Raw genomic sequence first — 20,651 nt, forward strand, 5'->3', positions numbered from 1 at the left:
GGTGATTAAAAACAAATTATGGCAAGCCAGGAGAGAGAAACAGGAGGAAAACGTTGTCCTGTGGAGGAAAGGACCACATGCCACATCACTGTGGTTTTTAAATGCAAAGATGGAGACACAAATTATATTCACAGCTTCCTGAATGCATTTCCACAGAGTTCCACCTGTGGAAATCTTGCATCTCTTTGAGACTCCCATTTAAAAGCTTAACGGTGTCCATTTGTGTCTGTTGTAACTTGTTCTGAAGAAATCTGTGCCTCCCAGTGATGTGAGGTGGTTATTTATATCTCCCCAGTGTCCCAGAGGTACTACCAAAGATGGCATTGCTCAGTGCTGACTAAGGGCAGAGGGGAGAGGTTGTTCAGAGGCGAGAGGTGCTGTGTGTCAGGACAGGAACTTAGGAAAACAGGTTGTTTGTAAGAGTTACATTTCAGAGTTTTGGTGGTGAGTGTAACCTGGGAATCCTGACCAAAGTGGAAGTACTGAACAGGTCAGCAGCAGAGGTGCTGCAGGGATATGTGGGCCAGTGTTGTGTGACCTTTCTCCTCCAGTGCAGAATGGGATGTCTTTCTGTCTGTCTGTCTGTCTGTCAGAGGAGGAGGAGAGCTGATGGGACTTCACATGTAATCATAGCAGTTTGACACAATCAGACAGCAGACGAGCAATGCTGTATTAATGGCTTTGTTGTTGTGATCCTGCTTGCTCTTGAAAGAGCTCATTTGAAGTTTCACTTCGTATTATGTGTATTTGTGTCACTGAATATGGGATTTCTGTTTTGACCTCACATGTTTCCTCAGATAGATTTTAGTTAATGTGGCATCCCCTGCCTGCCCAACATCTGGTTTTCCTACACGGGTACATGCTGCAGGAGCTTTTGACCACCAAAACACATTTTTGGTTAAATGCCTGATGTTAAGCCTCTACTGCTATCTACAGGTGGGCTTTGCTGGTTCAGAGAGGCCTGAGGTTTAACAGATGTTAAGCAGAGCAATCAGAGGTCACTGAGACAATGAGATGGTGTTCCCAAGCTCTTGATCCTGTCCTGGCTGCAGGCAGCAGGACAAGCACTGAAAGGCTGGCAGTGCTGTGAACCTGCAGGATTCACAACAGCATCCTCTAACTCTGAGGGAAGGTTATTAATTAGAACCAGGAAAAGAATCTTAAATCCCCAAAGCCACTGTTTGTGCTGGCCTGACCCTGCTGCCCTGCTGTGCTTGTGGAGGGAAGCAGCACCACACCATCAGCTCCTGGCTCCCAACTCTGGCTTTCTCTCCAGAAGTCTAAAGAGCAGGAACAGGCCAACCAGGTCCTAATAAACTTACTAAGTTTTACCATCCTTGACACTACCCAGTGAGGCACCTCCTCCCTGGGCTGCAGGATTCCTGCCCCCAGCAGCCAGCTTTGTCCAAGTTTGGCTCTTTTCTCTCTCTGGTCTTTGCTTCCCCTCTGTTTCTAGGGAATCACTGATCATGCCTCAAGCACACATTTCGCTCTCACTAATCGCCTCCTGCAGACAGCAGTATGTTTTGTCAGGCAACATAGGCAGGCTGTAGTTTTTCCTTCCCCCTGTGGAGCAGGGAAAGTAATAAATACTCCCTGTCTCTACATCCATCTCCGGGATGGATGTCTGTGGGGAATGCAAAGGCTTCGCAGTGCCTGGAGAGGGATTGCTGTTGTCCCCAGCGTGTGCAGGGATGTGGCTGCAGGAGCCGGTGACTCTCTGGAGGTGACAGGCTGGTGGGGCAGGATAGTGGCTTCACAGTGGGAGAGTGCTTCCTCTGTGTGCTCCTGTGTACAACAGTTAGTGTTAACGAGCCTGGCTGCGCAGCTAATTAGCAGCACTTGTGGTGCTGCTTACCATATCAAGTGTCTGAGGAGCACTGAGATCTTTCAGAGACCTTTGTGCAGGTCCAGCAGGTGCTCGAAGCACCACACACCCCCTGAGCTCCCTCAAAAGGCTGTGGGTTGACCTCACTCGCTCTGACGGGGAAAGTTGTTGTAGCAGATGCCATCATTGAGCATAATTTATCCCTGGTGTAGTAGTGCATGTTTCTATGTGTTATTTGTGCACAGGCCATGAAAAAAGGATTTCACAGAACCATAGAGTGGTTTGGAAATGGACCTTAAAGATCATATCGTTCCAGTCCCCCCAGCATGGGCAGGGACACCTTCCCACTAGTTCAGATTGCTTCAAGCCTCATCCAAGTTTGTAATTTGTTCTTAATAATATGTGGGGAAAGTTGTACTAATTGTACTGCTGCCTTTGCCCCATTTGTTCCCCTCCCCTTCCTCTGCATGGAACATGATACTCTTATTAGTTCGTGTTGTCCTTGCCCTCACCAGTCCCAATTTTGGTTTCCCTCTTTCCTGTCTCTTCTTCTTTGTGTATTTTGCCCTTTTCAGCATCTCTAATTCTTCCTTCTCTGCTAAACCTGTGCACAACATGTAAGCAGACCCACTGTTAAGGTAGTTTCTGACATTTTCTGTTCCTGAGGTGTTTTCCTTTGCAAGTTATCTTCCTTTAATTTGATAGGAAGGTGATTTTCTGATGGGATACCAGTTTTGTTTCCGGACTGATATCTCAATCTCCTTGTCTTCCCACCTCTAAAGAAGGTTTCTTTATTCTTGTGGCCACAACATGTAAAGTCATAATCTGCTATTTTAAAATGAAGCTGTAAATTATTAAACTTGTGGCTGATTTTCTTTTGAGGGGGTAACTGGGAGGAAGGCTATTGATTTATAGTTATTTTAAAGGTGAGAATGAAATGGCTCCACAGCAGCAAGGCTGAGGAGATCTTGGTGTGTGGAAGAAGAAATTTTAGGTGCACTGTATTTTTCCAGGGCAGCACATATGCTTTGTACAAAGCAACAGGGAATACTGTATCTTCAAATCAGCTTCTGCAGGCAAGCCAGATTCAAAATAAATAACTTTTATTCATCACTGTAATAGAACTGTTGATGCGTTCATTTATTCAAACCTAAACATCTGCTGAAGTGTTATATCTCAGTGTGCTGCTTTTAACAACCTGAATATCTGGCACTTTTTATCAAGCTTTTGGCTGTATTTTTCTCTCTACATAGATACCATAGTTCAGGTGAATACAGTATTGTGTTTGATTGGGAGATATGTTAGAGATAAGTCACTTGTATGGAAAAAAAAAGCATTTACAGTTTTTATGTATAAAAGTTAAATTTGTGGGATGCATGAAATTTCATTCTTTTATGGTAAATGACTTACAAGGATATGTTAGAAGCAAAGGTAAATGAGTGCTGATTTTAAGTTTCTACCTTCTGAAACATGAAAGGATGTGGTACATACAGTCCTGGTGAATGACATGTGATAGATTATACTGAGAGCAGGCAGAGCAAATAAAATTGCAATGGAGTTCCTCTTTTGGCTGCAGGAAATAGCTGTTATTTATCCTGTTTCCTAAGATGCTGCATGCATACTACTCTTTATTATATACTTAAAAATCCCTTGGCAAGTCAATAATGAATAAATGAACTTAAAGCCATTACAACACCCTTAGCATAAGGAGTGTAAGCCAGGATATTTTTCAGTGTGCCTTTTGTTGGGCTTGGCTGAGGTGTTTCTGCAGAGGTGCTAACCTGGATGGCTCAGCTGAACAGTTTGGTTCTTTTTCCTGGCAGGTGCACGAGGCAGTCCCATGCTACAGCGAGTGCAATCAGTATTCTTGGGCAGTAGAACCGTGGTCTCCGTGCAAAATCAACAGCGAACAAAATTCCCTCCACTGTGGAGAAGGAATACAAACGAGGAAAGTCAGGTGCGTGAAGACAAAAGCTCAGGTACTCCAGATCAAAAAGAGCTGATATGTACTCGAATAAAGCTGGAATATCTGACCATCTGACAGTGAGTACGTTCCTGAGTCCAGTGTATTTTGATGAAAAGAAACATGTGTTTATGTGCAATGGTTTACAGGAAAAGCATCTCAGAGATGCAGCCTTGGTTTTTCAGGAAGACAGCATGATATTTAAATTAGAATTCTTCAGCCTAAATGCCATGTATACATAAAGCTCCCTGAGGTGCCTCCATATTCTGATTTGCTAACATTTTCCCCAAGTAATGGCACTGCACGCACCAGAGTAGCATTCATTATTACTGAATATTCATTCCCCAGGCATGGGGAAATGCTTAGTTATTTCCAAATGTTCAGATGTTCCTAGCAGGAGCACAAAGGTTTGTTCTTGCTGGGTGTCATTTTCTGTTTGCTCCTCTGTCAGCCGATCAAAGCTAAAATCCCTCTGTATGAAGTTTGAAATGTTTATTTAAAATGTTTATTGTTACTGAAGTCTGTGAGTAACAAAAGCGTGTTGTGCATGTAGCTGTTTCTGATTTGCATTAACATGATTAATTCTGCTTTTTGACCAGCTGTGCTGCACGTAGCTATTGTCATGTCTGGTGTCCCCTATGGGGTCGAGCAGACTCGTTGATATCCATCACATCCGTGGTACTCTAATGAAAATGTCTGTTTCCTGTGTAGGTGTGTGAGTACTGCTGAGGACCATGGAGGGGAGACTGTGCCCAACGCTCTGTGTAATCAGGCTGAAATCCCAGACACAGTGCAGAAGTGTAGCTTGTACTGTCCCAGTGAGTGTGCAGTGTCTGACTGGGGACAGTGGAGCAGGTGTCCACAGGTAGGCCCTCCTGCTTGTGTCACTGGCAATGTTCCTCTTTGCTTGTCCTTCAACCATTTCATGGCATAGTTATTTTCTAGGAAAGTAAATTATTTTCTGAGGGATGTCAGGCTTAATGGATCCTGCTATGTGGTTGAATCTAGAGATATTTATATCTCTACAGAGACTGAGCTATAGAAAGTTGGTTAGTGAAACACATAGTTATTACTGTGACAGTTGATTCGACACATCCTTCCCCTTGGTCTACGGGAGAGGGCCCACACAAGCTGAGTGGGTGAAGGGAGCAGTATTCAAGCTGCAATAAGGGCTGTCTGTCTGAGGAAATATTTGCAGGGGACACCTCTGTCAATGATGCACGACTGCCATAACAATTTACTGGTAAACTGTGGTGGTGACACTTCTCTGGACAGGTCTTAGTCCTGAGGGAATAATAGCTCTCCCCTCCCAGCAGACACTATTTCTGTCCAGCGTCTCCTCCTCCTCAAAACCTTGAGGGAAGATTTGAGACAACAGCAGCAGAAGGGCATGGCAGCAAGATGCCTGAACAATTTGTCATGTCATGAAACTTGGTGAATTATGCAGGGATTCAAGCCACTGCCAAGTGCTCTGTGTTTTCCTAAGTGTGCAAGATGGAAAGAAGCTGCAAATTTTGTATTGTGAAACCTCTCTGGCCTCAAAGCATGTGATTTCAAACCTATTGTTTCTCCCTGATGGGTGTTGAAATAGGTGCCGGGTCTAATCTCACAGGGTTTTTTTAACAGACTTACTTATATTCATTGCCCCTGTGTTAACAGGGCCATTATTGAAAGTCTGAGTGGTTATTGGACAGGTATTTATACTACTGCTGACACAGGTAATTTCCTTCCATAATATTTTGTGTAGCGTATCAATATACTCGGTAAGAACATGTCAAATAAAATCTTGTGTTTCATTTCCTGCGTTCACCTCCTCCTGAGCAGCATAGCTTTGATGAAGTATAACGCTCTTGCAACCCATACAAATGCTTGGATACCTTTCAAAGTCCCACTGTGGTTGGGCTGTTTTCTTTGCCATTGACTTTTTCAGACATAGATTTTCCTCATTTTCGCACGCAGTGAACTAATGCAGAGATCCTTGAGGCCATTGGGTGTATTTCAGGTGCTTTGGTGACAGATCAAGCAGAAGAACTGCTTGAAGCTTTAAGCACCCTGGTATCCTTAAGACACCAAGAATTTTTGCCTGGAGGCTCCTTTTTGCCAGTGGTGAAGCCTCCGTAGCCCACAGAAGCAGGAAAGGGAAGCCCAGAGCTCATGGGCTGCACTCCATCAGGCAGCACAGCTCTTGGCAGGCACAGGGCCTCATGCCACAGTCCCTGTGTCTCCTTGTGCATCCTTTTGCCACGGTGGATGTTAATTCATAAATGTGAGGGCATCTGCATGCCAATGCAATTAACTGAACAATATGTTTTCACAAGCTGTTCTGCAATGCTTTGTTATGAAACTGAGATGACTGTGTGCCGACGGAGCATGTGTTTCAATAGTGCTGTCCAGATACGAGGCAATAAACAGCTTGAAGTTTTATGGGCAGATAAAACCCTCCCTTTGATGAGTTTACAGCAGTGCTGTCTCCCTTTTACAGCTACTCCGGCTGTTTGTGTTTGGTTTTAAGAGAGAACCACACAACACGGTCCCTCCCAGGCTGCACATGCTCAGCATCTCCAAGGCAAGCGCTGGGCTTTGCTGTCAGTGCAGAATGACTGTGCTGTGCCAGTGGTGTGTCTTTGGTATGTGTGGGGCCAGAGGTGTGATGGGGCAGGGATTGAGGGAATGATGGTGGCCAGGAGGGAGGGACTGACAACATTAGGGTAATTAATGGAACCCTCATCTCCTGAGTCACCACTAGGAAAGGTGGTCACTGAGAATGACCATGAGCCAGTGGATGTGGGCAATGGAGTTACAGAGCCATGTGGAGCCTATGGAGGATCCCGTTCCATCTGTAAGGCAAGAGCTACCTGTGGTCAGCTGAGTAGCTCCACTGGTTGCAAGTGAGAGCTTGGATCTGGACCATGCATGGAGAACTACAAATAGACACCTCAATACATACAGACACCCAAATATAGGAGTCTGTACCTGCAGCTGCATCTCAAGTTAAGTCTTTTGGTCAGACTTATTGGGCCTTCAGTCTTCCTTCACATGTCTTCCTACAGAGCTCAAAATACACGCCAGTATGCACAGAACCTCTTGCTCATTAGGGTTGTCTATTTAATTGCATATTATACCATAGCTGGTATAATCATGCATGGTTTCTGATTCATGCCAAACTGTGAGGAAATGCCTGTCTTCTGAGGATGTATAAAATGCTTTTTGAAGATTCACCAAAAACATGTTTTCTAAGTATGACTCCTTTCTCTTCCCCGACTAGTCCAAAAAATTTGAAAGATCACATCATATTGCAATGAAAAAGCAAAACTGTAAATCCTGGCTGCTCTTTCTCAAGTGCATTTGCATTTCATACCAAAACAGTTGGCACTCTTCTAGTCATACCACTCTCATGAGGCAGCTGCCAAAGACCATTCCAGGATATCTTCCTCTAGCTCTGGTCATGTTTGGCTTGCTGGAGATAAAGAGGATTTATGAAACTTGACAAATTCTAGTTTGTAAGAAATGAACAATCACAATTTCAGCCTCATGTTTGCCTGAGGAGTTCTTTGATTTGAGATATTTACCGAAGATCTTGCTCAGGTGAGAATTCTTTTCCAGCCGCTTTGGTGTTCTGCTCATGTTTTATAGTGTTGATAATAAATTCATCCTGATAGCAGAATAACTAACTCTTATCAGCTGAATATAAAAAAGCCTTTTAGATTATCCGTTGTACCTTTTGTCAATATGTCATTGTACTCTGGATACTTCTAGGGTATTACTCGGTTTTTATCTTGTAGCAATATTCTTCCCATGTGAATTTTCCACTTTCAGGATGGTAAATGATCTTGAATCATGTTGAAATCAATGAGTCATAAAGGTGGTGACTGCTTTGTCAATGGAAAGTATTTTCTTCAATACTTTTTTGTCTAAAACAGTGTATTTACTCTACCTTTTTTCGGTGCATTTCCCCTTTACTTTTAAATGTTTGTGTTCTTTTATAATTTCAGATGCTCCCACAATTCTTTTATGTGTATTTTTCAACTGAATTCCAATTTTCACATCTTGATTATGGTGCTATTTAACACTGCTACATAAAGGTAAATGTTAATATTTCATCTAATGGCTGTGACCCAGAAATGCAGCTGAAATACAATACCTCAAGGTTTGAGGTGTTTGTCTCTGTACTGGACTCAAACTTTGAAGTTTTGTCTCTGTACTGGATTCAAGAAACTCATAGTTACTGATTTAAAGCTTCCCTATTATTTTCACTATCTCTATTGCGAGAAGTAAATTCAAAACGGTTTTCCCTCTTGTTGAAGACTGTTTTTTGGCTCATAAAGTTTTCTTTCTTGTCACTAGGTAACGTCCATGTAACTTAAATATCAAGCCTTTAAAGCCATTTAAAATAACAATTTGAAGCTAGCTGGTTAAAAAAAAAAATCATAGGCAAATTAGGTTGACTTGCATTTTGCTTCAGAGATTTCTTATTTGTTCCAGGGACAATAGCGTGTTCAGTCAGACACCATCACTTGATTGCTCAAAGACCCAGCTAAACAATCTGGAAACTGAAATCCTATCATCTCTGTTACATATTCAGTGATGGAATAACATACACTTCCCGCGGCGTCTCGACTTTGTATTCATCTGACTTGGAAATGTAATTAATTGACTTCAATTGAATTCATCAAAGCATTCTTAAAAAGAGTTAATATGCGAGTGGTGCTACAAGTCCCTGAAATAATTACCTCAAATCTATTTTGTTAGCTCTCTGTTGGGTGGATGGCTGTCGCAGCCCCCATTGGATCGGAGTGGCCTCCTTGCTTGCCTCAGCTGTTGGCATTTCTAGCAGCTAATTCCAAGAGCTCTGAAATTAGTTAATTATAGGAGGTTGCATGTCTAGTGAGTGAGAACAGCTGTCTCCGTTTCAGCGAGCATTTTCCTCCTGGATCAATAGCGACGTACCACGCTCAGGACTTGCCACAATTGAGTTATTATTCCCTCGAATCCGCGGGGGGGAGTGTGATATTGCCACAACTGATCGGATTAGAAGTGTCACCAAGCAATGCAGCCAGCTCTCAGGCTTGCAGTGGCTTTCATCGTGGATGCAAGTCGGAGTGGCTACAGTTTGGAAATGCCAGCTGGAAGGGAAATTGTGGGCTCGTGTAGACATTGGGGCTCTGCACGTGCGTTACCGAAGTCTTCATCACAGCTGGTACCTGTGCACAGAATCACGGAATGGGCAAGGTTGGAAGGGACCACTGGAGGTCATCTAGTCCAACTCTCTGCTCCAGCAGGATTCCCTTGAGCACATTACTCAGTACTGTGTCCAGACGACTTTTGAGTATCTCCAGAGGAGACTCACCAACCTCTCTGGGTTTGGCACGTAAGTTTGGCAGAGCACTTGCAGTGTGAAGGCTGGGCTGAAGAGTGAGGCTTGCACAGAGTTGTGTTTCTAGCCCAGGAGATAATTTATTCAGGTTAAGCATGAGAATTATGCTGGTCCAAGGCTTTTTGGAAGAACACGTACTGCTCCTTCGCATAGCCGTCACTTGGATTTTTTTGTATAGGTTTCTAAAACATTGGTAACTGCTGTATTTTTTATATTTGTTGTTTTATTTTTATTCATCTTCATTAGCAATCATTCTTTAAAAAGCAGTGGTTCTGTGTGGAGGCAGGTAAAGTTTCAGAACCTAGGTCTGTCTGAAAAAGAAAATTTATGTAAATGTATTCTCATTTCAAAAGATTGCTTGTGTTATTGTGAATGGCTTGTTAAATTGTTACAAAACATCCACACTGGCATGAACAATATAATGGTTCATTGCTCTGTTAAAAATAGTCAAATACTGTTGATGCCTTGCACATGCCTTATTTCGAGATTGTATGTTTTCTTATGAATAGCCTGTTAAAAATAATGCAGCCAGCTATTTATAGCTCAGGATGGATTATACAAGCTGCTTGATAAATTAAACAACTTAAAGGGCCCTCTAATGGGTTACAGCCTTTGTGCTGTACAATTATGATGTTTATGAAAGCCTAGATCAATGGACAGCTTTTAAAATCCATCACAAAGAAGGTCTAATGGTGTATACTAATGTGTGATGTGTTAACAGCTCTTGCACTGGAACTTAGCATTCATAACCTTGCAGGTTTATTTTATTTAATACCCTTCTCTTCCAGAACAAACTTTCAGTGCTTTATCTGTTCCATTATTGCCTGGAGCGAAGGCTGGGTACATCCTTTGTGTATGGTTTTGTCGCTCACTTTTTATGTTGGCTTAAAATAGTGACAGGTGCTCATGGTAAAAAACTGGGATTGGCTAGAAGAAATATTAAAAAATGCAGTAGTCAATAGTGCCAGGAATTCCTCCACAGAATCAAGATGATGGCTGTTATAATTTCTAAATGGTCCTTTGAGAAAAACTCTGCTTTATTCCTGCCTTAACATTTTATGTGCCTCTCATTGCTTCAAAATATTTGTTTCTGTAGTGGTTTATATAATCTGGCCTATAGGTTCCTGGCTCTAGCTCAACATTTTCATACTTCATGGAAAAGAATAATGGAAATGGTGAGATTTAATTCTATAAAGTAGGCTGGGACAGTGTAGTTGTACCCATAAAGAAACTTACTGTGTCTGTGTATGACATCCTACTGCTGTAGGCTATTAATGTACCACTTGAGATAGGTCCCCATTATTGTTGCCATCCAGAAATTAATTGCATTCCTATCACCAATTCTAGAGTATGCATATGCCAGAATCACACAACCCGTTGTCATTAAGAGGGAATCTGGACAAACAACATAGTCTGTAAAACTTAACAGGCAAACTGATCTGGCACTTAACCCTGAAGGAGCATGGAGTTCTCCAGGCCTCTGGCCTTCTACCTCTGTGTGTCACAGCTACCTTTATTTCATAGTACTTGTTTCCTCTCCTATATTTATGGCCAGTTAGTACTCATATTCATTGTCTTTCTTTGATCCATAACTCTTTATTTTTAGTCTAAGTGGTGTTATTTCCTGCCCGTTTTCCTCTTTCCTTGTGCTTCAACTGTAGAAATATTGGCTAATGCTGAGCACAAACCAGTTGCACGGGAGGCAATGGCTGACTTAATGTAAAATATAATTAAAAAAGCTTCATCTGTCATCAGTGAAAGCAGTAGTTGCTAATAGAGCAGTAGGAAGTAAAATAATGTCTTTGGAAGTATAGCATCCACTCAGTGGGAAGAGAGGAGTTGTAAATGAAGATACTCAGTAAAGCATTGTTGAATCACAGTGGGTTTTATTTATTTTAAAAAACCCCAAAATCGTAGGTTCATATATGCATTCAATTAGAATCTTGGATTCCTAGGGCAGATCAAGTCTTGATCCGTGTATCTGAATGGCACCTTCACTATTTTGTATGGAAGATTATTTGAATAGTCAGATGTGTTCTGCCATTTTCTTCATTTGTGAGAATATTCAGAATCAACACCTTTTGTTTTTTTGCCCAAATCTTAATTAATTCTGTGATAATTTCTTACTTTAAGTACTCAAGGAATATTTCTTTCATTTGCTGCCTTTTCTATAAATTACTGCCTACCATTCCCATCCTACCTCCTAAACATGTAAATTGCCACTGATGGTGTTTGGTTTTGCTCTCAGAACCTGGTAAGATCCAAATTCAGGACTAGACATGCACCCTTGGTAGTGATGGCAGTGGTGACAATGGTGACATAATATCTTCCTCCTGCTGTGCGGATTACACACATCCCTTCATTATTGCTTGTTAATACCCTCAGCATCTCCCCTCTGGAATCAATCCCTCTTCTTTAACTTTCACTGTTCACATCCCCTAATGACTCTGAGTCTGCCAAGCCATTTCTCAACCTTTGCCATGTTGTAAACACTTAATTTTTTTCCAGCCTGGGTTTCTGGAGGGGTCCTGCAGGAGTTGTGCAAGCCCATTGAGATTCCAGGGTAGCTGGATATTCAGCTTCCTCCCTTGCTCCTTTGAAAAATCCCAGCTTTCATCTTTTTTTTTTTTTTNCTCTCTGGCCTCAAAGCATGTGATTTCAAACCTATTGTTTCTCCCTGATGGGTGTTGAAATAGGTGCCGGGTCTAATCTCACAGGGTTTTTTTAAGTGACAAACATATATTCATTGCCCCTGTGTTAACAGGGCCATTATTGAAAGTCTGAGTGGTTATTGGACAGGTATTTATACTACTGCTGACACAGGTAATTTCCTTCCATAATATTTTGTGTAGCGTATCAATATACTCGGTAAGAACATGTCAAATAAAATCTTGTGTTTCATTTCCTGCGTTCACCTCCTCCTGAGCAGCATAGCTTTGATGAAGTATAACGCTCTTGCAACCCATACAAATGCTTGGATACCTTTCAAAGTCCCACTGTGGTTGGGCTGTTTTCTTTGCCATTGACTTTTTCAGACATAGATTTTCCTCATTTTCGCACGCAGTGAACTAATGCAGAGATCCTTGAGGCCATTGGGTGTATTTCAGGTGCTTTGGTGACAGATCAAGCAGAAGAACTGCTTGAAGCTTTAAGCACCCTGGTATCCTTAAGACACCAAGAATTTTTGCCTGGAGGCTCCTTTTTGCCAGTGGTGAAGCCTCCGTAGCCCACAGAAGCAGGAAAGGGAAGCCCAGAGCTCATGGGCTGCACTCCATCAGGCAGCACAGCTCTTGGCAGGCACAGGGCCTCATGCCACAGTCCCTGTGTCTCCTTGTGCATCCTTTTGCCACGGTGGATGTTAATTCATAAATGTGAGGGCATCTGCATGCCAATGCAATTAACTGAACAATATGTTTTCACAAGCTGTTCTGCAATGCTTTGTTATGAAACTGAGATGACTGTGTGCCGACGGAGCATGTGTTTCAATAGTGCTGTCCAGATACGAGGCAATAAACAGCTTGAAGTTTTATGGGCAGATAAAACCCTCCCTTTGATGAGTTTACAGCAGTGCTGTCTCCCTTTTACAGCTACTCCGGCTGTTTGTGTTTGGTTTTAAGAGAGAACCACACAACACGGTCCCTCCCAGGCTGCACATGCTCAGCATCTCCAAGGCAAGCGCTGGGCTTTGCTGTCAGTGCAGAATGACTGTGCTGTGCCAGTGGTGTGTCTTTGGTATGTGTGGGGCCAGAGGTGTGATGGGGCAGGGATTGAGGGAATGATGGTGGCCAGGAGGGAGGGACTGACAACATTAGGGTAATTAATGGAACCCTCATCTCCTGAGTCACCACTAGGAAAGGTGGTCACTGAGAATGACCATGAGCCAGTGGATGTGGGCAATGGAGTTACAGAGCCATGTGGAGCCTATGGAGGATCCCGTTCCATCTGTAAGGCAAGAGCTACCTGTGGTCAGCTGAGTAGCTCCACTGGTTGCAAGTGAGAGCTTGGATCTGGACCATGCATGGAGAACTACAAATAGACACCTCAATACATACAGACACCCAAATATAGGAGTCTGTACCTGCAGCTGCATCTCAAGTTAAGTCTTTTGGTCAGACTTATTGGGCCTTCAGTCTTCCTTCACATGTCTTCCTACAGAGCTCAAAATACACGCCAGTATGCACAGAACCTCTTGCTCATTAGGGTTGTCTATTTAATTGCATATTATACCATAGCTGGTATAATCATGCATGGTTTCTGATTCATGCCAAACTGTGAGGAAATGCCTGTCTTCTGAGGATGTATAAAATGCTTTTTGAAGATTCACCAAAAACATGTTTTCTAAGTATGACTCCTTTCTCTTCCCCGACTAGTCCAAAAAATTTGAAAGATCACATCATATTGCAATGAAAAAGCAAAACTGTAAATCCTGGCTGCTCTTTCTCAAGTGCATTTGCATTTCATACCAAAACAGTTGGCACTCTTCTAGTCATACCACTCTCATGAGGCAGCTGCCAAAGACCATTCCAGGATATCTTCCTCTAGCTCTGGTCATGTTTGGCTTGCTGGAGATAAAGAGGATTTATGAAACTTGACAAATTCTAGTTTGTAAGAAATGAACAATCACAATTTCAGCCTCATGTTTGCCTGAGGAGTTCTTTGATTTGAGATATTTACCGAAGATCTTGCTCAGGTGAGAATTCTTTTCCAGCCGCTTTGGTGTTCTGCTCATGTTTTATAGTGTTGATAATAAATTCATCCTGATAGCAGAATAACTAACTCTTATCAGCTGAATATAAAAAAGCCTTTTAGATTATCCGTTGTACCTTTTGTCAATATGTCATTGTACTCTGGATACTTCTAGGGTATTACTCGGTTTTTATCTTGTAGCAATATTCTTCCCATGTGAATTTTCCACTTTCAGGATGGTAAATGATCTTGAATCATGTTGAAATCAATGAGTCATAAAGGTGGTGACTGCTTTGTCAATGGAAAGTATTTTCTTCAATACTTTTTTGTCTAAAACAGTGTATTTACTCTACCTTTTTTCGGTGCATTTCCCCTTTACTTTTAAATGTTTGTGTTCTTTTATAATTTCAGATGCTCCCACAATTCTTTTATGTGTATTTTTCAACTGAATTCCAATTTTCACATCTTGATTATGGTGCTATTTAACACTGCTACATAAAGGTAAATGTTAATATTTCATCTAATGGCTGTGACCCAGAAATGCAGCTGAAATACAATACCTCAAGGTTTGAGGTGTTTGTCTCTGTACTGGACTCAAACTTTGAAGTTTTGTCTCTGTACTGGATTCAAGAAACTCATAGTTACTGATTTAAAGCTTCCCTATTATTTTCACTATCTCTATTGCGAGAAGTAAATTCAAAACGGTTTTCCCTCTTGTTGAAGACTGTTTTTTGGCTCATAAAGTTTTCTTTCTTGTCACTAGGTAACGTCCATGTAACTTAAATATCAAGCCTTTAAAGCCATTTAAAATAACAATTTGAAGCTAGCTGGTTAAAAAAAAAAATCATAGGCAAATTAGGTTGACTTGCATTTTGCTTCAGAGATTTCTTATTTGTTCCAGGGACAATAGCGTGTTCAGTCAGACACCATCACTTGATTGCTCAAAGACCCAGCTAAACAATCTGGAAACTGAAATCCTATCATCTCTGTTACATATTCAGTGATGGAATAACATACACTTCCCGCGGCGTCTCGACTTTGTATTCATCTGACTTGGAAATGTAATTAATTGACTTCAATTGAATTCATCAAAGCATTCTTAAAAAGAGTTAATATGCGAGTGGTGCTACAAGTCCCTGAAATAATTACCTCAAATCTATTTTGTTAGCTCTCTGTTGGGTGGATGGCTGTCGCAGCCCCCATTGGATCGGAGTGGCCTCCTTGCTTGCCTCAGCTGTTGGCATTTCTAGCAGCTAATTCCAAGAGCTCTGAAATTAGTTAATTATAGGAGGTTGCATGTCTAGTGAGTGAGAACAGCTGTCTCCGTTTCAGCGAGCATTTTCCTCCTGGATCAATAGCGACGTACCACGCTCAGGACTTGCCACAATTGAGTTATTATTCCCTCGAATCCGCGGGGGGGAGTGTGATATTGCCACAACTGATCGGATTAGAAGTGTCACCAAGCAATGCAGCCAGCTCTCAGGCTTGCAGTGGCTTTCATCGTGGATGCAAGTCGGAGTGGCTACAGTTTGGAAATGCCAGCTGGAAGGGAAATTGTGGGCTCGTGTAGACATTGGGGCTCTGCACGTGCGTTACCGAAGTCTTCATCACAGCTGGTACCTGTGCACAGAATCACGGAATGGGCAAGGTTGGAAGGGACCACTGGAGGTCATCTAGTCCAACTCTCTGCTCCAGCAGGATTCCCTTGAGCACATTACTCAGTACTGTGTCCAGACGACTTTTGAGTATCTCCAGAGGAGACTCACCAACCTCTCTGGGTTTGGCACGTAAGTTTGGCAGAGCACTTGCAGTGTGAAGGCTGGGCTGAAGAGTGAGGCTTGCACAGAGTTGTGTTTCTAGCCCAGGAGATAATTTATTCAGGTCAAGCATGAGAACTATGCTGGTCCAAGGCTTTTTGGAAGAACACGTACTGCTCCTTCGCATAGCCGTCACTTGGATTTTTTTGTATAGGTTTCTAAAACATTGGTAACTGCTGTATTTTTTATATTTGTTGTTTTATTTTTATTCATCTTCATTAGCAATCATTCTTTAAAAAGCAGTGGTTCTGTGTGGAGGCAGGTAAAGTTTCAGAACCTAGGTCTGTCTGAAAAAGAAAATTTATGTAAATGTATTCTCATTTCAAAAGATTGCTTGTGTTATTGTGAATGGCTTGTTAAATTGTTACAAAACATCCACACTGGCATGAACAATATAATGGTTCATTGCTCTGTTAAAAATAGTCAAATACTGTTGATGCCTTGCACATGCCTTATTTCGAGATTGTATGTTTTCTTATGAATAGCCTGTTAAAAATAATGCAGCCAGCTATTTATAGCTCAGGATGGATTATACAAGCTGCTTGATAAATTAAACAACTTAAAGGGCCCTCTAATGGGTTACAGCCTTTGTGCTGTACAATTATGATGTTTATGAAAGCCTAGATCAATGGACAGCTTTTAAAATCCATCACAAAGAAGGTCTAATGGTGTATACTAATGTGTGATGTGTTAACAGCTCTTGCACTGGAACTTAGCATTCATAACCTTGCAGGTTTATTTTATTTAATGCCCTTCTCTTCCAGAACAAACTTTCAGTGCTTTATCTGTTCCATTATTGCCTGGAGCGAAGGCTGGGTACATCCTTTGTGTATGGTTTTGTCGCTCACTTTTTATGTTGGCTTAAAATAGTGACAGGTGCTCATGGTAAAAAACTGGGATTGGCTAGAAGAAATATTAAAAAATGCAGTAGTCAATAGTGCCAGGAGTTCCTCCACAGAATCAAGATGATGGCTGTTATAATTTCTAAATGGTCCTTTGAGAAAAACTCTGCTTTATTCCTGCCTTAACATTTTATGTGCCTCTCATTGCTTCAAAATATTTGTTTCTGTAGTGGTTTATATAATCTGGCCTATAGGTTCCTGGCTCTAGCTCAACATTTTCATACTTCATGGAAAAGAATAATGGAAATGGTGAGATTTAATTCTATAAAGTAGGCTGGGACAGTGTAGTTGTACCCATAAAGAAACTTACTGTGTCTGTGTATGACATCCTACTGCTGTAGGCTATTAATGTACCACTTGAGATAGGTCCCCATTATTGTTGCCATCCAGAAATTAATTGCATTCCTATCACCAATTCTAGAGTATGCATATGCCAGAATCACACAACCCGTTGTCATTAAGAGGGAATCTGGACAAACAACATAGTCTGTAAAACTTAACAGGCAAACTGATCTGGCACTTAACCCTGAAGGAGCATGGAGTTCTCCAGGCCTCTGGCCTTCTACCTCTGTGTGTCACAGCTACCTTTATTTCATAGTACTTGTTTCCTCTCCTATATTTATGGCCTGTTAGTACTCATATTCTTTGTCTTCCTTTGATCTATAACTCTTTATTTCTAGTCTAAGTGGTGTTATTTCCTGCCCGTTTTCCTCTTTCCTTGTGCTTCAACTGTAGAAATATTGGCTAATGCTGAGCACAAACCAGTTGCACGGGAGGCAATGGCTGACTTAATGTAAAATATAATTAAAAAAGCTTCATCTGTCATCAGTGAAAGCAGTAGTTGCTAATAGAGCAGTAGGAAGTAAAATAATGTCTTTGGAAGTATAGCATCCACTCAGTGGGAAGAGAGGAGTTGTAAATGAAGATACTCAGTAAAGCATTGTTGAATCACAGTGGGTTTTATTTATTTTAAAAAACCCCAAAATCGTAGGTTCATATATGCATTCAATTAGAATCTTGGATTCCTAGGGCAGATCAAGTCTTGATCCGTGTATCTGAATGGCACCTTCACTATTTTGTATGGAAGATTATTTGAATAGTCAGATGTGTTCTGCCATTTTCTTCATTTGTGAGAATATTCAGAATCAACACCTTTTGTTTTTTTGCCCAAATCTTAATTAATTCTGTGATAATTTCTTACTTTAAGTACTCAAGGAATATTTCTTTCATTTGCTGCCTTTTCTATAAATTACTGCCTACCATTCCCATCCTACCTCCTAAACATGTAAATTGCCACTGATGGTGTTTGGTTTTGCTCTCAGAACCTGGTAAGATCCAAATTCAGGACTAGACATGCACCCTTGGTAGTGATGGCAGTGGTGACAATGGTGACATAATATCTTCCTCCTGCTGTGCGGATTACACACATCCCTTCATTATTGCTTGTTAATACCCTCAGCATCTCCCCTCTGGAATCAATCCCTCTTCTTTAACTTTCACTGTTCACATCCCCTAATGACTCTGAGTCTGCCAAGCCATTTCTCAACCTTTGCCATGTTGTAAACACTTAATTTTTTTCCAGCCTGGGTTTCTGGAGGGGTCCTGCAGGAGTTGTGCAAGCCCATTGAGATTCCAGGGTAGCTGGATATTCAGCTTCCTCCCTTGCTCCTTTGAAAAATCCCAGCTTTCATCTTTTTTTTTTTTTTTGCAAGTCATTCCTTCCTGCTGCTTACTCAGTTCCATGTGTATTTGGCTCAATTTTTTACATAGTTGACTTGAAAGAGTAAGGCCAGAAAATCAATTATAAAACTAATTTGACTTCTCAATTGACATTAAGAGAAATTCGACAAATAATATTACAGGATATTAGTTACAGTTTGCCGACTTTGAATTTTTGCATGTTTCCTGTGTACTCAGCTTGATTAAATGAACGCTTTTCCTACAGAGATTCCTTATTATTCCAAACTGGTAAAAGTGAGGAGCTTATCACATCAGCTCTGGCTTCTGAACACTGTGGCTCATCAGTGCAGTGAGAATTCAGGCTTCAGAGCGGCAATAAACCAGTTGTTTGTTTGGATCCTGGCAAACACCAGATAGATTTTGACCTGCAGACTGATCTGCTGCCCACCAGGAGGATATCTGAGAGGGAAAACAGTCCTGCCAGCCAGGAAATGTGGGGGGCTCTATGACAGCTCTGGGCTGCATCAATGCCCTGTAATCGAGCACAACAGGGGGCATGCTACACAGGGGAAAAGTACTATTTTATTAAAAGAGTTTTCTTATCTACAAATGATGCATATTTTCTGTCTGCAGGTTCTCATTTTGAAGGGAGCAAAAGCAGGTATTTCTGAGTTGGCACAGGCAACTTCTATCACAGCATCCATTGATTTTTCTTTTTCCCTTTGGTAGCATAATTCAGAGAAACATTAATTAGGAGTAGCCACTGAGATACCCGCTTTGATTTTTTTCTTACTCATTTTGGTTTATTGGCAAATCATTTAAGTTATTAGTGTTAGTTGTGAGGATGAACAATCAGATTAGTTGAGAAAAAGGCAGTAAACTATTGGTAAACACTTAGCATATGTTTAATTTCCAGATAATTAGAAACAATCGGGTATTTTAGCTGACCATGGGTATTCAAATGAGATTACCAATTTAAAATGATTTGACAACAAGAATATAATAGAATTTCTATCACATAATGTAAGCATAAGGAAAATAGGCCCTGGCAATGTATTTTAAGACTGAACCAAACTTTTTTCCTATTTTTCCTGATATTTCTTCTGTTCAGTGATGCTGTGATCTGTGCAACTAATCCAGGTTTACAGCAATCTGAGAATTAATTTCTGCTGCAAGGCCATTACATTTCCCTTTAATATTCACAATACGGGAATTATCCACACTTTCACCAGTGCAGGGTTCAGTGTTTGCAGGCAGTTTGTTGCATGATAATAAGCCCATGGTTTTAAGCTGTTAGTTATTTTTTTGTAATTAAAGTACTCTATAGAAAAATCATGTTGTAAATCCCCAAGCATTTATGACAATGTATTTCTAAATGCATTGTTTGGGGTTTTTTCCCTGCTGTTCCTGAACAAGCCAAATGAGAAACTGTTAGGAATTAAATAGGTCATCTTGTCCAATAAATGGCTATGAATACCTTTAATAGGGATTTATTTCCGTTAGATTTCCTGGGACCATGTCCATGCACCCATTCATGCTGTACTATAAACAGCCCCATGCCATACTAAGAGAGTGAGGTTTGAGGGCTGCTAAAACCCAACAGTTTTCATGTGTGTGATGCACAAACATGAATGGAAACCTGCCTCATTACGTTCATATTCCCATGAAAATATAAACAAGCAAATCCTGGTTTGTAGGGAGTCGGACATCAGTATTGGTATCACATACTTTGAAAAGTCTTGTTGTCAGAATCATAACTGATATGCAGTTACAAATCTCCTTCCTGGAAATGAAAGTTTTGCTGTAACATCAGTTATTACTTAAAAATGCGTTAATTGTGCCAGAAATCCTATCCCAATATTCAGTACTATGTCATTTTACTAGAAGTCTTGGAAAGAGGTGCAAAGCAGGGCACAGCAAAATGGCACAGTCTTTATCCTATTGTCCCCAACGATCCTAAAAACATGGAAACAAAGGATACAAAAACCATGGAAATAAGTAGTATAAGAGTGCCTAAAATAGCCAAATTGGGGTTGATAAAATATGACTTTTAGTAATATTGGGTTCCTAACATTAAACTGCATTTCTTTCCCTTCATATGCTTTTAAGTGTTGTTGGAACAGGAGTGGGATTGTGTCATACCTCGATGTGGCTGTGGAGCTGCATGTAACAACCCTGGGCTGTTGGTGTCTGTATGATTTACTGGGGTCTCTGTACTGTCCATCCCTTTTGCATGCAGGTGTGTGATCCCAACATTATGCAAACCCGAACTCGACAAGTGCTGAGGTCTTCTGTCAGTTCAAAGCCCTGCCCTGAAGATTCACAAATGAAGCCATGTATTCTTAACCAAAATTGCTTCCAATATCAGTACAACCTTACAGGTAGGTGCAACTTTCAAATA

General features: G+C 41.2%; 1 protein-coding gene across 4 annotated transcripts in view; it reads left to right on the forward strand.

Annotated features, from left to right (window-relative positions):
* The window catches only part of THSD7B (thrombospondin type 1 domain containing 7B), a 316,304-nt gene that overhangs the window by 272,092 nt on the left and 23,561 nt on the right, over window positions 1-20,651 (forward strand). For all 4 annotated transcript variants that reach the window (XM_017830217.1, XM_017830220.1, XM_017830218.1 and 1 more), the window contains 3 exons: window positions 3,652-3,785; window positions 4,503-4,656; window positions 20,490-20,631. In XM_017830217.1, the coding sequence (XP_017685706.1) occupies window positions 3,652-3,785; window positions 4,503-4,656; window positions 20,490-20,631 (430 nt within the window). The remainder of the gene's footprint in view (window positions 1-3,651; window positions 3,786-4,502; window positions 4,657-20,489; window positions 20,632-20,651) is intronic.

Source organism: Lepidothrix coronata, unplaced genomic scaffold (genome assembly GCF_001604755.1).
Source record: "Lepidothrix coronata isolate B3197 unplaced genomic scaffold, Lepidothrix_coronata-1.0 Scaffold175, whole genome shotgun sequence".
NCBI classification, from domain to species: domain Eukaryota; kingdom Metazoa; phylum Chordata; class Aves; order Passeriformes; family Pipridae; genus Lepidothrix; species Lepidothrix coronata.